The sequence below is a fragment of the Musca autumnalis genome, unplaced genomic scaffold (assembly GCF_047663935.1).
Source record: "Musca autumnalis isolate F117 unplaced genomic scaffold, ASM4766393v1 scaffold_3, whole genome shotgun sequence".
Classification (NCBI taxonomy): domain Eukaryota; kingdom Metazoa; phylum Arthropoda; class Insecta; order Diptera; family Muscidae; genus Musca; species Musca autumnalis.
In genome coordinates, this window is record NW_027411866.1 from 174,952,142 (window position 1) to 174,970,469 (window position 18,328).

Genomic DNA, 18,328 nt, shown 5'->3' on the forward strand with positions numbered 1-18,328 from the left:
ACTTTCTTTCCTAAATAGAATTTTGACCCAAAATCAATGGTAGAGGTTTAGGTTATCGCTTGGTCGGCCCCGACTGAGTTTGTTTACCTGTTTTTCTATAAATTAGTATACGAAATGTTTACAAAGATGTAATAACAAACATAATATTAAAATAAACATTCAAGCGACTTGTTGAAATGAAGTTAATCTATATGTGTTTCAGCATGAAAGACGTTGTGTTTATCAGTGAATAAATACACTTTCCCCTTGACCAAACATCAGTGATCAGAGTACGGTGATCATACCAAACTGTTCTCTTACTCTCGCATCAATACCAAACGCCGAGCAAATCAGAGTGATCAAAATCAATGATTTTTAAGCATTCAGTAGCATCAGTTCAGTTGTTATGTTAAGATGTCTATCGGGTCGAAAGAGCATATCGGTAACCTTAACATGCCATTGCTACAACAGCCAACTCGAATACAAAGTGGAAACCCCATTGATAACGAAGTGCTGATAATTAAAATACAATTTTTGACATTTGGAGTTCAAAAGATGTTGGAGAAATTCTTTTGGAAGTTAATAGTCAAAGTCGGCAGAGCAGCAGCCACAGCAAGAGCAACATAAGTTAAGAAAACATAAACGGTGGCATACACAATAACGTTGACTTTTGTTGCTGGGATCGGTCATTATTTCGGCATCGTCATCATCTCAACTTCATCAGCATAACGTCAACGATAGCCGTCTTCATTAACAAATATTTTGATTGTTTTCATTTCGTTCGTTTGAGAAAACCTTTCTTTAGCTATCGCCTTGACTATGGTGGTAAACGGTCTTACATTTGTGATCTCTTCAAGAGATTTTAATACAGTTTGGTATGTTCAAGAGCGTAAACGTGTCGGTTTGCATAACATAAAGCCAAAGATATTATTTATTAAATTACAACAAAAACTATGCATTTTCTGCGTTTGCGTTTCATACTTCGCATAAGAATGCTGCTGCTAATACTGCTTTTGATAACAAAGTTCAACCACGGCTCAACATTCGGTCATAAGTTCAAAATAATGAAGAACAGTTTTCGTTACCTGCAAGAAAGTATGCTCCGCAACAGTTTAAATCGGGCCCAGCTTAATAACGGAATTGTTTTCGAGTGTCGTTCAACGTAAGTTAAATGTGTACATTTTGTGAAACTATATACCGATTAATATATAACATTAGCAACAAAACAACATTGTTCCACAACATCCCATACGGGACAAGGGAGACTTCTCTCATATCAATGAGTGCACCCCGATTCATATTTAGCTCAATGATATGGGACCTACTGTTTATCGCCGAGTCCGAACGGCGTGTCTTAAGACACCACTTGTGGAGAAGTTTTTCAAAGCTGAAATACTCAGGAAATGTCGCCAACATTACTGAGGGGTATTTTGCCACCGTTGAAAAATGTTTGATGTTGCTTGGCCGGGGAATCGAACCCCCGACCTTCTGCGTGCAAGGCGGGCGTGCATACCATTGCACCACGGTGGCACCCAATAACATTAGCAATGTTATATAATAAAACCGATTTTTCGGTAACAAGAAAGTGTAATTAAAAACAGAATGGAGAACATGGAAATAAAAAAGTGTAACAACTTCAAAATGTGTGTCTGTAAATAAGTACTTGGACATTTATAAAAAAGACCAAATATTAGTGAATAAAAACATAAAACTAAAAAGAAATAACTATTTTTTTAATTATGAAAAATTGAAAAAAAAAAACACCAAACAAACAAATTTACAATCTTTGAACTTGCTTGCCGATAACTAATCAATAATGTAATAGTCAGTGAAATATTGTATGAATTAATATGGTGTTGCTCACTGTCATTAGTCATATTACAATGGAGTACCTAATGTAATAGCTTAACCCTTTCGGCCCCGAACTTTTTTCCTCACATTAGTAGTTACTTTAAAAACATAGAATTAAAGTATAAGTCAAAACTAAGACATAACATAAATTGGTGGGCGTTACCCCACCTATTTCGGAAGATACAGTACATTTTATCTAAAATTTATTTGCTCATTATTTTCTGCAAGTATGTAAATATAAATGTTATAATCGTATAGAAGTATACCTCTGACCTTACTTTTGAAGAATCAAAACTAAAGTGTAACATAAAGCTCAAACATATTGATTTGGAAACGATTTAAATAATTTGGACTGTACACATCGATTTTTGACATGCCGTGATTTTCCAGACTTCACATTGAATAATGCATCGTAGTTTTGTTGATCGGGATACAACTGGCACTTTTTTATAATTTTTGCATTCTTAGGACTACAATTAGCCAAATCAATGTGTTCTTTGAGGAAAAAATTCCGTTAGTTTTAAATAAAACGACGGCAAAATCGAAGTTGCTTATAAGCAACGTTGGGGCCGAAAGGGTTAAATAGTTTTACAAAAGTTGTAAACAAAAAGATAACCTGTGAAGAGTTATGTTAATAATTATGTTTTTCTTCTTATTAATGTATGCTAATAAATTATTTAGCTCGTTAGGCCTCGGTTACCTAAAGACATGTATTATAAAAAATATTAAATATTTAAATATAAATTCACTTTCATGGGCTATTTAAAAATCATTTGTCGTAGAAACGGGATTCCAGGCAGTGCTTCGGGGTTGAAGTGAGTGAAGAAACTACGATAAAAACATAATTTATAACTTAAATCACAATGTGGAGAGTGTGTTGGTGTTAGACCCACATTTTGGCATGTCGATCTTGATACCTAGACGTCATAAAATGATCTAGCTGTGTGTGTTTTTGGTGATTATAATAAAAATTTAGCGGATGAAATGTACCAAATACGAAATTTTGGCATACAAATCACAACTATCTTTAGCGGCAGCAATGAACCTAACTCAAATCTTGTGAGAAACAATGGCAAAATATTTACATTAAAGACTCACTACGGCGAAGAAAAGTTTATATAGGAGAGAAAGTCTGGACGTTCGCATTGAAGTAAATTATATTGATGTTTCTGGCCGTATATCGAAGCTATAGCCTAAAGTAATATTTTTATTGTTCTATATTTACACCAGAGGACACGATTATAGTTAAAATTCTACGATATACGATTCGAGTTACATGGAAACTGGAAGTCTAATTTTTTCTGCTTATTTAGGTAATCTTCATTTATTCCTTAATGAAACTTTGAAAGGGCCTAATAATTTCTGTATTTTAATTCACCAATAAATACTTAAATTTTATTTTAAATCTCACGGTTTGTATACGAAATTCCAGTACAAATTTTATTCGGAAGACAGCGTAATTACCAGGGCTTCGGAGTCGAGCCATTTTTGGTCAGATTCTCACTCAGTCCAATTTTTTCACGACTTCGACTCCGACTCCAATTCCGGAGCCGACTGCGACTGGTACTTTTATAGCGGCTCTTAAAATAAAGGACGAAAAGGGCATTGAATGAAGCGATTTAGAAGCTCGAAGTGCTCTACGAAAATAATCCTCATTCGATTTGACTGAAGACATGTCATCTCAAAAATAAGGTGAACCAACAGCGAACAAAGATATAATTCTTGACGGCTTACAGGGTCTCTAGCAAAAACTTCATCACGCCATAACGCGCAAGTGTGCCTCACGACGGATCTGTCCTTTGGGATTCTTAATATACTCACCAAGGGCTTTCATCTTCAAAAGGAATTATCGCAAAATGTGTGTTCACAGTATTATCACTGAACTTTATCATATTTATACCCTCAGCTTTTAGGCTAAAGAGGGTATTTACACTTTGATACGGCCAAAAATGTGCCTCATCGAAATAATGGTTTTAGACCCCAAGTATGTTTGTACGATATCCGTTTCAGACAATTTTGAGTCGATCTTAGCAATGTCCGTCCGTCTGTCTGTCTGTCTGGCTGGTGCGCACGATAACTCTCGAACGGATCAATCGATTCGATTCAAATTTTGGGTGTCGAAATATTTTGTCCAGATTTGATTTAAGTTCGAAGATGGGCCATATCGGTCCACTCCTTCAGGTACCTCCCCCACAAAAGTTCAAAACTGTTCGGAAAAATTGTCCGCACGATGACTCTTGAAGGGAGTAACCGAATTAGTCCATACTTTGCACATCGTGACATTTCTACCAGACATAGATGAGATTCTAATATGGACCCTATTGGTTCACTGCTTCGGGTACCTCCCACACAAAATTTTGCTCAGGTGCAGTTTAAGGCCTGCTCTCGAATCTCTTTGATTTTTGTTGCAGCCACTTGCATTCACTACCCTCATTACGACGATATAATTTTTTTCAAGAGCAAGTCCATACATCCTCAGAAATCAGCACGAAAACTGCAAACAACCCATATAATACCATGTGTCGTAGTTGGAGCGCGCGATAACTCTCGAACGGATCAACATATTTGGTTAAAATTTTGGGTCTTTCAATATTTTGTCCAAACTTAGTTTAAATTCGAAGATAGACCATATCGGTCCACTCCTTCCGGTACCTCCCCCACAAAGGTTCAAAATTTTTCGCCAAGATTGTGGGCATGATAACTCTAGGAGGGAATAACCGAATTGAGCCAAACTTTGCTATTGGTAATATTACTTTCAGGCATAGATCGAGTCCTAATATGGACTATATCGGTCCACTCATTTGAGTACCTCCCACACAAAATTTGGAAAAAGTATAGTTTAACAACTCCTCTCTGATCTTAATAATTTGTGATGCAGCAGGTTGCACTTGCGGCCCCTGTTACGACGATGTAATTTTTTTTCGTGGGCAAGTCCATACTTCCTGAGATAATGAACCAAAACGGTCCAGAAAATCCTACCGGCACCACCTAAACTGGCTAATGTGTAAAATAACCCTTTAAGAGAGAAATCGATTTAGCTCAAACTTTGTAAATTGAAAAGTAAAATTGTAATATATTTAAATTCAGAAAATTAAGTACAACAGATTTAATTATATAGTCTGTAAGGGAAATATCCATAGACTAATAAAGAAAAAAATATTTCCTGCAGATTTGTATTAGGTCCGAATATGTACTACATCGGATCACTCCTATGGGTACACCCTACCCAAAGTTTGGAAAAAATGCACTTGTCTTGGATCATTCTGAATTTTGTTGCAACATGTAGTTTTTTGCGGCCCTTAACATCCTGGAAAATTTTGGCAACAGCTGAAAAACCTACAGAAGTATTGTGTTAACTTTTTTTCTTCGGGTACGCGGCTGAGGGTATATATCTGTCGGCTCAGCTGACTGATACTTTCTTACTTGTCAATACTGTTGGTCCGTTTTTAGCCGCAAAAGTCATAAAAATGCGTAATGACTACAAAAATGTTCGAAAATGATTATACCCTACACCACTATGTGGGGAGGGTAATATAAGTTGGTTTTGGCCAAAAAGTTTGTAACGCATCGAAATAATGGTCGTAGACCCATACTTATATATACCAAAATGAATGTCTCGACGAGCTGAGTCGATCTGGCTATGTGTGTCTGTCCGTCCATCCGTCGGTTCGTCCGTCTGTTCATCTAAACTTTGTAATCACGCTACAGGTCGCAATTTTGATCGGATCTTCACGAAATTTTGGATGTTGATGGGGGTCCCGGAGGGGAAGAAGCCTATTGATTTTGGTGATGGTCGGATAATATTTATGTGTCGGAATGGGCAAAAACTTATGTGGATAAAAAGACAACGTTTTTTTTCCAAAGCGATATCTCAGCTTCTTCTATACCCCATATACCAAAACTAATAATGAAAGTAGAAAATATCACCTTCCTAATGATGTAAAGTAGGTTCTCGTAGGTGATCAAACAACGAAGATATCACAATATTCGCAAATAAAACCCAAATTTTCATTTTTGCGACTTTAATTATAATGACGAATATCACAGCTTTGGTTGGGGACTTTCCAAAAGCAAAGCCTGCCTATGAAAGTAGAAGATTCCACCTTTACAATGATGCAAACTAGGTCGGCGTAGGTGACCAAATAACGGAGATATCGCAATAGCCGGTAATACGTCCCATTTTTCAATTTTTTTGGAAATCACGCTACAGGTCGCAATTGTGGTCGGACAGTCACGAAATTTTGAGGGTTAATGGGGGTCTCACAGTGGAAGAAGGCTATTGATTTTTGGTGATGGTCGGATAATATTTAGCGGTCGAAATGGCCAAAAAACTTATTTGGATAAAAAGACAAAGTTTTTTCCAAAGATAATATCTCAGCTTCTGTATATACCAAAAGCAAAATCTGACAATGAAAGTATAAAATATCACCTTTCAAATGATGTTAAGCTGGTTTTCGTAGGTGATCAAACAACGAAGATATCACAATAGCCGCAAATAAAACCCAACTTTTCATTTTTGCAATTTTAATTATAATAACGAATATGACAGGTTTGGTTGGGGACTTTCCAAGAGCAAAGCCTGAATATGAAAGTAGAATATCCCATCTTTCCAATAATGCAAACTACGTCGGCGTAGGTGACCAAATAACGGAGATATCGCAATAGTCGGTAATACATCCCATTTTTAATTTTTTTTGGAAATTACCCTACAGTTCGCAATTTTGATCGGATCGTCACGAAATTTTGAGGGTTAATGGGGGTCTCATAGTGGAAGAAGCCTATTAAGCCTGGTGATGGTCGGATAATATTTAGCGGTCGGAATGGCCAAAAAACTTATTTGGATAAAAAGACAAAGTTTTTCCAAAGCTAATATCTCAGCTTCTGTATGGGGTATAATAAAAGCAAAGATCTCATCTTAACAATGATGCAAAGTAGGTTGGCGTAGGTGGTCAAATGATAGTCGGTAATACATCCCTTTTTCCACTTTTTCTGCAATCACACTACAGGTCGGAATTTTTATCGGATCATCACGAAATTTTCTCACAGAGATAGAAGCATATTGATGTTGGTGATGTCGATAGTAGTCAAATATAAAATTAAATATTAATTATATTGGTTCAGTTCGCTTTAAGTCATTTGGTATAAAAGCCAGATAGGTGAAAACTTTCGTATCTCCCTAAAAGAAATGTTTTCGAGTGAAAAGATAATGCACAGAGGTAGTGGTGTAGGGTATCATATTGTCGGCCCTGTACCGACTGTAGCCTTTTCTCACTTTTTAGTTTTATAGTACTGTTTTTCCGTATGTAGTAGGTAATGCTTATTTTTGTCCGTATTTGTTATAGGTTTTCAAAGCCAAAATCGGACTGTTTTGCATTGGTCCATTATCCGACAATACATATTAAGTCAAATATTCATTCTTTGCATACTTGTCTGTGGCCGATTTGTCATTGTTTATTGTCCAAAATGTCTCATACCTTTTTACCTGTCTGAAGACCCTCCATGATTGTTTTTTATCACTGAACTTTATCACATTCAATGCTGTTAGTTCATTATTAGCCGCAAAAGTTATAAAAATACATAATGACTACAAAATTTTTCAAAAATGATTAGTTTTATAGTACTGCTTTTCCCTATGCAATACATTTATTGTCACCTCAAAGTAGTAGGTAATTCTTATTTTAGTCCGTATTTGTTATAAATTGCAAATAAACTTTGTATATTTCGACGGAATATTGTTTTGAGGAAGAACAGCAAGAGTTGTGAACAAAAAACCATACAGTTTTTGCATAATTTGTTGCCGTAAGCGAACAATTAATATTATTTTTTTTACAATTTTAGCTTTTGCAATACATTTGATGTCAGACTGTATTTTTTACAATTTAATTGCACAGGTCGCCTACTTTAAATACCTACTCTAATATACAGCAATGACTTGGCATTTTTCTGTTGTCTTACCTGTTATGCTAATTAAAAAAAAAACTTAAAAAACTTAAAAACTTAAATACTAATAAATGTCAGACTTATTCAAGATACATATATCGAAATAATACCACTTAAGAGAAAACAAATCGTTCTCACTGTGATAGAAATATTAAATATTTTATGACTCGACTGACTTAGGTTGTAATTTTCAGAAGAAAGATAATTTACAAAATATTTGCATTCAAATAAAATTCAATAATATTGTGCGATTTAACTCTTCGTTGGACACATTTATTGTTTGTCGCATCCGTAACACATGAGTGTGGCCTGACCTACATAATTTTTTATATTTTTGTAGTGAATTTTATTAACATTTTCATACAAAAAGTCGTGGAATATGTATGTTTAAAGGATTATAATTGTATATAAAAAATCCTATTTGACAACAAAAAATTTGCAGAAAAACTTTTTATTTTAAATAATCTGATTGAGTTACTAGAAAACGGACATGTACCCATGAAGTAAAGGTCAGTAGTTTTCTGTGTCTTATCCGAAAAAGCTATTTATGTTCCAATGTACAACAATATATTTAATTTTGGGATATTATTCAGAAAGAAGAATGTGTATTTTATAACTTCATAGCTTATTACAGTGCAATAACGATGTCTTATCTATCCTATGGAAAATCCTATATTTGAACCAATGCTCCCTACAAAAAGAGAAGAAATGCTCACTGTGCAGCTGCGTTTTTGGGGGGTGGAAAATTCGTTTTGAAGATGAAAGCCTTAGTTGAGTATATTGAGAACCCAAAAGGAAATTTTCGCCATAGGTCTGATTTTGATTTGATTTTTGATTTTTCCTTTATAATGCCTGATAAAATAGCTTTAGATCTCTGTTTGGCGTTATTGTAGCGTTGTTTTGTGATTACATGTCTACAGTCAAATTGAATGGCGAATCTTTTCGTAGAATATATCAGCCTTGTAACTCAATTCTGTTCATGGCCTTTTCGTCCTTTATTTCTGGAACCGTAGTAAGAGTAACACAAGATGAGATTTTTCAGCATCCAAATATTCTATAAAAATGTTGCTCAGAAGATTTTAGGTACGGTTCTCATTGGCATCTAATCAATATTGTCCCGTTTTCATTGTCCTTTTTGACATTAAATCAGGTTTGGTTCAGAAATAAACTATGATGTGTTTTCTGTAAATTCGTCATTGGTTATTTATTGGTATGTAGAGGTATAACCAAAAAATACCACGCCAGTACCATCTGCGGAATATTGTCCTGATAACGAAAACGCGTGTTTTAGTTCGATTCGGTGAAAAAAAGTTTCCGCACCGACTGCGATTACTAAAAAAATTTTGATATTTTTTCTATTTAAAAATTTAAATTTGCTTTGTTTGAATAAATATTTATAGAAAACAAATACAATTCTCACAGGCAAATTCATTAAAAACAATCTGTAACTTTCGCGAATTCGTTGCAAATGACCACACATTCTCTTGTCCGATAGGTACAGTAAATATAAACATAAAATTCGCGAGTTTATAAAGAAAAAGAAAAAATTTCAATATTGTCACAGGTGCACTAAATGCTCTAAAATATCGCGATGTGATAACTAATTGGTCCAGAAGCTTGATTTTAAATTAGATTAAAGCTATTAATAACTTAATACGAAAAGCGTATATGTCATTATAACAAATAAAATTAAATAATGCATTACTGAACTTCAATACATTTGGTGCGGAAACTTTTTTCGCCCTAATGTAGACATACCAATTGGTTATTGCTTATGTAGACATATGGGGGTGCTTCTGAAAAATTTACCACAAATAGCTCTTGTAATGATGAACATGTTAATAATAATTTTTATTTGAAGATAGATCCGGATCTCAATTTTATGAACCCGATATTTTGACATTAAAACCGATTTTTTAACCGGTTTTAAGTACCCGATTAAACGTATATGTATACCATTAAAAAGCTTATAGAGTTGCCAATCAACTGCAATTAAATGGCTTAATAAAACTTTGCTAGTTGAATTTCTATAACAAAAAACAGTTCTCCTAAACTGTATTTAAGGAAAACAAGTAAGCCAAGGCTATAGTCGGACGGCGCCGACCATATGATACCCTACACCTTTACCCCTAGGAATTCGATTTCCACAAATCAAAATTTCTTTATGGAACAAAAAAACATATTGTACGAAATAACTTTATGGATTCTGGTACCATATCACACCAAGCTTAAATAATAATAATATAATGGGTCTCATGCATAAAACGTGAGCTTGAGCTCGGACTCGATTTTTTGAGTAAAAGGTGCTTGTCGTATGCATAATAAAATTTGATGTATTTGCTTTTACTCACTGCTCACGTTTGATCTCTTCTTGCTCAGTTTGAACTTAGAAGTTGAAGTTAGATGAGATTGTTCTCATTTTCATATGCATAAAAACAAGGTTTTGCTTACTTTTGTGAGCTCTTGCTTAAATTTTGTGGAGCATGCCTTTTAGTTGACTCGTGTACACTAAAAAGGAATCATGGCTGAATATTTTGTACCACAAATAAATAAAAAATGTTATCAACAGCGTAAGACAAATTTAGCAAGTGAGGATAAAAAATTATACAGGTTTGTAATCATAATTATTATTTTTTATATAATTAATAATAAAATGATAAATACATAGATTTGATGGTAGTAGCATTTGCTGGTTAGCAAATTATTTTTTTGAGGAGTCAGAAGAAAGACGTGGTGGTGCCCTCAGCAACATTGATAAAATTCGACTCTATTTAAGATTCTGTGCAGATCCTGGATTCAAAAATGGTATAGCCACAGATATTGGAGTCCATCAATGAACTGTGTCGCGAACAATTGCGGAAGTTGCAAAACTCATATCTACCAAAGCAAGCGAATGGATAAAATTCCCGAAAGATGCAGATCAAATAAAAGATTGTCAAAGGAAGTGGCAGGCAAATTATTGCTTTCCATTTGCAATTGGAGTTATTGATTGTACTCACATAAGAATTAAAAAACCCACAAATCAAAGCGATGAGAACATTTGCAGAAAAGGCTTTCACTCTATAAATGTGCAGGCAACTTGTGATGGAAATGAACTTTTTACAAGCTCGACATATCGTGGCCTGGTTCAGTACATGACTCACGCATCTTACGAAATATGCGAGGTATTGTACTAAAAATTTAGATATATCGTCAGTTTCTATTTTATTATTATTATTTGCTTCTACTTTTACTTCACTTCCACTTGACGACATGTTTGCACTTCAATAACAATTAGACGTTTGATCTCAATTTACTCAAGTAATTGCAATTGGTTTGAACTCATTTTTATGCATACGAAATTGAGCGAAAGCTGTTGCTGTTCGATCTAACTCATCTTACGAGCAATTGCTTACTTGACTCAACTCATCGCTTTTACTCGTTTTTATGCATGAGACCCAATAACTGTTTCACAAATATCCCAGGACGGAAAAGGGAGACTACTCTTATATCAATGAGTGAGTGTACCCCGATTCATATTCGCCCACAGCTTATCACCGAGTCCGAACGGCACACAGAGGGGAAACATAGCACAATGGTCTCAAATCCAAATGTTATGGCCAAAACTATTTCAACGTCCATTTTGTATTGAAATTAATTATTATTTATATTAAATGTGTACAAACAGCAATTCTTACGTTTTATCGACCAAAATGACCAAAAACAGCCAACATTTGTTGAACAGGGAGGTCCCGTTGTGTGGGGTCTAAACAAAAACATTGACCTATGTTAATAATTTTTGGTACGAAGGATTCATATCTTCCAAGAGGTCGAAATACCAAATTACAGCCGAATCGGTCATGAAGTGTCGGTAAAATCCACAAAATATCTAAAATCGGGCGGTACTTTTATGTGGGGACTATGACAAAAAATGGACATATTTTCAAAAAACTTACACATACTTGTTTTCCACACTCTGAAACCCTTACATATTAAATTTAGGAAAAATCGGTTAATAGATGTGGGTATTATCGTTCTATTTCAATTGGATACTACGTACAATCACAACAGATATTTACAAAAAATTCTCCCATCTTAAAATAGAAAAATCCACTTTATTTTAACTGTGGCAAATTTGAGCAAGAATTTATTTCTCAATTTATTAGTTCAGTCCCCCTAGCTATCTTCCAAAATCAATTTGAAGTTGGACAAACTTGGACATTTTTTTAAAAGTTTAAATATATTTTAAAAATATTTGAAAAAAATAATTTTCAATATACATACAAACAGGGAATTTACTACTCTAATTTTACCAAATTTTTAGTTGTTTTTTTAATATTATGAAAGTACTCAGCACCAGCTTCCCGATTCATTATAACTTTGGTCTCACTTCTCTATATTTATGCAGCGACACAACACATCAAAAATGGTCTATTTTACAACACAATTTGTTTGTTTTTTTTTTGCAATTAAGTGCCAACTTTGACACTGCTCCAACTAACGGCAGCTATCGGTAATTACAAAAACTAATTATTTTCAGATGACCTGATGTGTTTTTTATTATTCTGTGCAAAAAAAATTAAAATTTCGAAACTTCAAAAATAGGTTTTTGACCAAAAATTTCCTGATTGAAACCTATGTGCATACATAGGATACTTTGTCGGTATATGCCCTCCAGGAAATAAAATAAGACCAAATTTTTTTCATACAAAAATAATGGTCCATTTCATCCGATAAATAATATCAGATCATTATCCAAAATTGTAGGCATCTTCTTCTACCTAAACTCTTACCATATGCAAAATTTCGTGATTATTGAGCTATAATTGCAACCTCTAGCGTGTTTATGATTACACTACAAACAAATAATTGGGTATATTAGATTGTAACTCTGTTATCTGATCATGTACACCAACAGAATTGACATTAATATAAAAGTCAAGCGTTCCTCTTCCAAGTATAACTTACTTGCCTGGAATGTCTCTTCTGGGAATTAAGATATAAGCTGTATATTAAAAATTTTCACAATGTTCACACAAAAGTTGTGGTGCATTTAACCCTCTAAATATTATCTGATCGCCATCTCATATTGCAAGCTTCTTCTTTGTCATATACTCTTACTTTATTTAAAATTTCGCGTTGATCGGACTATTATTGTGACCTACAGAGCCGCTACAAAATTGGATAAATATTATGTTTTTGGCCCATTTCACCCGATCATCACCAATAAAAATAGGGATCTATATTGGTCTGACCCCGACCTCCATACAAAATTTCGATCAGTCAATGGTTGCGGACTGGAGTTTGATTACAATTTATAATGGACAGATCACTTTATCTCGTTGAGATATAAAGATGGTATACCACATTGGGGGTCTCCGACGAATATTTCGCGGTGTTACATGAATTTTTACCAAAACAAACTTATAATACCCTTTCCACATAGTGGTATAGGGTATAAATATCAGTACAAGCAAATATGGAGATCAAAGGCTGCGGGGCGAAAAGATCTTTTTGGCGATGAAAGTCGATGAAGATAATATTACGAACCCGGAAGGACAGTTAGGCCATAGGTCAAACTTGGGAAAAATTTATTAAATTTAGTGTTTTTCGGCATGTTGCTTGACAAATAATGATTATTTATGTAAGACTAGTATCCTTTAAACATATTCTGCAACTTTTTATACGGAAATCTTAATTAACTTTACTAAGAAATATAAATAATTATATGGGTCTGTCCAACGAAGGGTTAAGCTACTAGAAATCTAAGATCCCTAGCATAATCGTAACCTAGTTTAAAATACAAAATTAAATCAAAAAGGTCTTGTCAGACTCGGGTGTTCAACGGAAGTTTAATGGTTGTTCTTATTTGCAGTTATTTTTCCCAATGAAACTAGTGTCTGGAAATGAAATATAGCATGTAGAATTGAACTCTGAGTTGGAATACACTGTGTAACACTGGAAATGCAAACAACTTCTAATGGGCAATTTCTGAAAGTACATATTGAGACTACAAAAACCTTAATTGGGTTTTGTGTTCTTAGATCGGGTTTAGATTTTATGGCTTCATCTAAACCGACCTAAAATGAGCCTTTTTTCCAGGGATCGGACCTTTATCTCCGAAAGTAATAAGAATTTTGCTTCACAATCTTCAGCAATATTGTAGCCCTAAAGTAGTAGAACTTATGTGTCAAACAGATGAACTAGGAAAAACAGATCTAGCGCATCAAACTCGTTAATATATAGAAAAGTTTACATACTTTCTGAAATTCTGGTCAGTAACAACTAAACTGTTGGGAGTTGAAAAAAGTGACCATTCTAAAAATTTTCCAAATAATGTGACCATCAATTCTTCAGAACATTCTGAAACTCTAAAATGGGTATTTCACGTTGTTTAAGTCCCAATTTACATTAGGCCATTTTCCTTGCGGCAATTGTCAGTTTGATGGAGAGGGAGGTGAGGCAAATGGTAACCCTTTGCCTCTCAATACCCTCTCTCACCTACAAACTGACAATTGCCGCAAGGAAAATTGCCTAATGTAAATATGGACTAAGGGGTATTTCATAACATACGTTTTACAAAACTTATTTCAAACAATGTTCACACAGGCTGTTTATTCTCATGTTGGGGATTTCAATGAATTATTGTTCAAACTGTTGTTGAAAATTTTTCTATAAACAAGGCGATAGAGGCATTTTACAACAATATAATGTTCTGAAGAGTTGTGTATTACATTGCAGAGAATATTTTCCCAATAAAAAGAATTTAACATTTTGGGAGATACGCTGCGAAATATACAAAAATTGTAGAACTTTTAGATATATTATAAAATTTGAGGCAATAAATGCAGTTTTTCAAGTTCACTTTTCCTCCAAATAGTTTCTTCTTGCTCTTATCTACAAGTTTGCTGCAGATGTCAAAACAAGATTCGTATTGGTTTCAGAGATACAGCACTGATTTGTTTAAAAAATTCGATATTTAACCTTGTTTAGATGAGGCCATAAAAACCGAACCCGATCTAAGAAAAAAAACCCAAATATGGTTTTTGCCTATTGGTCCTCTACTTTCATAAAATTCTGGACAGAAGTTGTTTGCACGCGATTGGCTCAAAAATGTTGCACAGTGATATTGAACAAAGAATATGATATGAGCCGTTTTTTGTTTCTCGTTTTTAATCAGTTTCTCGTAATAGAAAGCAAAAGTCGATTTTTTTTTTATTAAATTTTAGTTTTTAACGAAAACAACGAAAAACCTTATATTATTTTTATATTTTTATTTACAGTTCAGATACCAACGACGGAACAGAAACTCATTTCATAATTCAACTTGGAGACTTGAGGGGATTTCAACGGCTAGACCGACACAAGAAATTGGCATTTTTCCTACATGGCTGGAACGATGAAGGCAGCAAAGAATGGGTACACGAAATGTTATTTAGTATGTTGAAAGAAATGAAATCTAATAATCGGATAAATCAAAAAATATGTGCTTTAATTTTTTAAGCTTGGACAAGATTTCAACCCGATTATACGGTGTGTGTAGTGGATTGGGGGCATTTATCGCAATTGGATTATAAAACGGCATCAATGTCGATTTTTGACGTTGGACTAACGGTGGCCGCAATTGTGGAATTTGTGGAGGACACGTATCCAAAATATATGTCACGAAGAAATGTAACAATCGCAGGCTATAGTCTGGGAGCCCATGCAGCTGGATATGCAGGTTCAGTACTAAATGGAGAAATCGAACAAATCATTGGTTTAGATCCAGCTGGACCTTTGTTTACTCTGCCGGCAGTAGTTTCAACAGATTATCGTTTAGATCCGTCCGATGCACAATTTGTACAAGTTCTGCACACATCAGGTGGTACGCTGGGAGTTGGTGTTAAATCGGGCCATGCTGATTTCTATCCTAATGGAGGTACGGCTCCACAAAGGAATTGTAATTCATTTACACAAATAAGAGATGTACAAAATACAAGTAAGTTTAAAATGTATATCCAATCAATAGTTTAAAGAAACAAATTAATTTTTTCAGATCCCATTGCTTGCAGCCATTCTACAGCTGCAGTATTCTTTAAACAATCAATGAATCCCGCCTATGCTTTTGTTGGCTATAACTGTGATAGCTATTGGAGTTATTCGAGGGGTATGTGTTCAAAAAACCGTTCCGGACGATTTGGCGTACATTCACAAAAAATGGCACGTGGTAATTTTTATTTTGATACTTTGTCCCACAAACCATATGTGGAACCAACGACAAATCGCCGTGGAAGGCCGAACAATTATAGGATACGATTTGGCTGATGTGATCTATTTTATAAAGACTTTAAATTGTTTATGTAGAATTTATAATTAATTTATTTAACATTTTAGTAAATAATAATTTAAGAAATATATTTATTGTTATTCCAAAACGATGTACTTTATGTATCATATAACATTAGTTCTGCAGGCGCTTCCTTAAAATTTTGTAGACTCAAATAGTGGATTTTTCAAATAATATCGTGGATTTTTTAAAGATAATTTTAGAGACATTTTCGAGCAATAATGGTGGGTTTTTGAAAGAATGCTTTAGGGACATTTTCGAGCATTAATCGTGGATTTTTTAAGAATATTTTAAAGACATTTTCGAGCAATTTTGTAGAAAAACTATTTCTAGAGACATCTCCGAGAAATAATCGTGGATTTCTTAAAGAATATTTTTAGAGACACTTATGAGAAACAATTTTTGAAACATAATTGTGGATTATTAAGGAATATTTTAGATTTTTATAGAATATTTTTAGAGACACTTATGAGAAACAATTTTTGAAACATAATTGTGGATTATTAAGGAATATTTTAGATTTTTATAGAATATTTTTAGAAACGGCTCCGAGCAATTATTTTGGATTTCTTAAAGAATATTTTAGAGACATTTTTGAGAAATAATCGTGGTTTTTTTAAAGAATATTTTTAGAGACATTTTTGAGAAATAATCGTGGATTTTTAAAGAATATTTTTAGAGACATTTTTGAGAAATAATCGTGGATTTTTTAAAGAATATTTTTAGAGACATTTTTGAGAAATAATCGTGGATTTTTTAAAGAATATTTTTAAAGACATTTTTGAGAAATAATCGTGGATTTTTTAAAGAATATTTTTAGAGACATTTTTGAGAAATAATCGTGGATTTTTTAAAGAATATTTTTAGAGACATTTTTGAGAAATAATCGTGGATTTTTTAAAGAATATTTTTAGAGACATTTTTGAGAAATAATCGTGGATTTTTTAAAGAATATTTTTAGAGACATTTTTGAGAAATAATCGTGGATTTTTTAAAGAATATTTTTAGAGACATTTTTGAGAAATAATCGTGGATTTTTTAAAGAATATTTTTAGAGACATTTTTGAGAAATAATCGTGGATTTTTTAAAGAATATTTTTAGAGACATTTTTGAGAAATAATCGTGGATTTTTTAAAGAATATTTTTAGAGATATTTTTGAGAAATAATCGTGGATTTTTTAAAGAATATTTTTAGAGACATTTTTGAGAAATAATCGTGGATTTTTTAAAGAATATTTTTAGAGACATTTTTGAGAAATAATCGTGGATTTTTTGAAGAATATTTTTAGAGATATTTTTGAGAAATAATCGTGGATTTTTTAAAGAATATTTTTAGAGACATTTTTGAGAAATAATCGTGGATTTTTTAAAGAATATTTTTAGAAACATTTTTGAGAAATAATCGTGGATTTTTTAAAGAATATTTTTAGAGACATTTTTGAGAAATAATCGTGGATTTTTTAAAGAATATTTTTAGAGACATTTTTGAGAAATAATCGTGGATTTTTTAAAGAATATTTTTAGAGACATTTTTGAGAAATAATCGTGGATTTTTAAAGAATATTTTTAGAGACATTTTTGAGAAATAATCGTGGATTTTTTAAAGAATATTTTTAGAGACATTTTTGAGAAATAATCGTGGATTTTTTAAAGAATATTTTTAGAGACATTTTTGAGAAATAATCGTGGATTTTTTAAAGAATATTTTTAGAAACATTTTTGAGAAATAATCGTGGATTTTTTAAAGAATATTTTTAGAGACATTTTTGAGAAATAATCGTGGATTTTTTAAAGAATATTTTTAGAGACATTTTTGAGAAATAATCGTGGATTTTTTAAAGAATATTTTTAGAGACATTTTTGAGAAATAATCGTGGATTTTTTAAAGAATATTTTTAGAGACATTTTTGAGAAATAATCGTGGATTTTTTAAAGAATATTTTTAGAGACATTTTTGAGAAATAATCGTGGATTTTTTAAAGAATATTTTTAGAGACATTTTTGAGAAATAATCGTGGATTTTTTAAAGAATATTTTTAGAGACATTTTTGAGAAATAATCGTGGATTTTTTAAAGAATATTTTTAGAGACATTTTTGAGAAATAATCGTGGATTTTTTAAAGAATATTTTTAAAGACATTTTTGAGAAATAATCGTGGATTTTTTAAAGAATATTTTTAGAGACATTTTTGAGAAATAATCGTGGATTTTTTAAAGAATATTTTTAGAGACATTTTTGAGAAATAATC

General features: G+C 32.9%; 1 protein-coding gene across 1 annotated transcript; it reads left to right on the forward strand.

Annotated features, from left to right (window-relative positions):
• The first annotated feature begins 259 nt into the window (after window positions 1-259).
• LOC141396658 (lipoprotein lipase) lies at window positions 260-16,167 on the forward strand. The gene is made up of 4 exons (XM_073972285.1): window positions 260-1,141; window positions 15,033-15,187; window positions 15,254-15,730; window positions 15,788-16,167. The coding sequence occupies exons 1-4, from the start codon at window positions 933-935 to the stop codon at window positions 16,054-16,056; spliced, it is 1,110 nt and encodes a 369-aa protein (XP_073828386.1). The 5' UTR covers window positions 260-932; the 3' UTR covers window positions 16,057-16,167.
• The last annotated feature ends 2,161 nt before the right edge of the window (window positions 16,168-18,328 follow it).

What these genes read in the sequence shown, in the direction of transcription:
- LOC141396658 (XM_073972285.1), top strand. Translation starts at nt 933, where the DNA reads ATGCATTTTCTGCGTTTGCGTTTCATACTTCGCATAAGAATGCTGCTG. An exon ending in GTTTTCGAGTGTCGTTCAAC is followed by an intron (nt 1,142 to 15,032) that starts GTAAGTTAAATG and finishes TTTTATTTACAG; the next exon opens with TTCAGATACCAACGACGGAA. An exon ending in AAGAGATGTACAAAATACAA is followed by an intron (nt 15,731 to 15,787) that starts GTAAGTTTAAAA and finishes TAATTTTTTCAG; the next exon opens with ATCCCATTGCTTGCAGCCAT.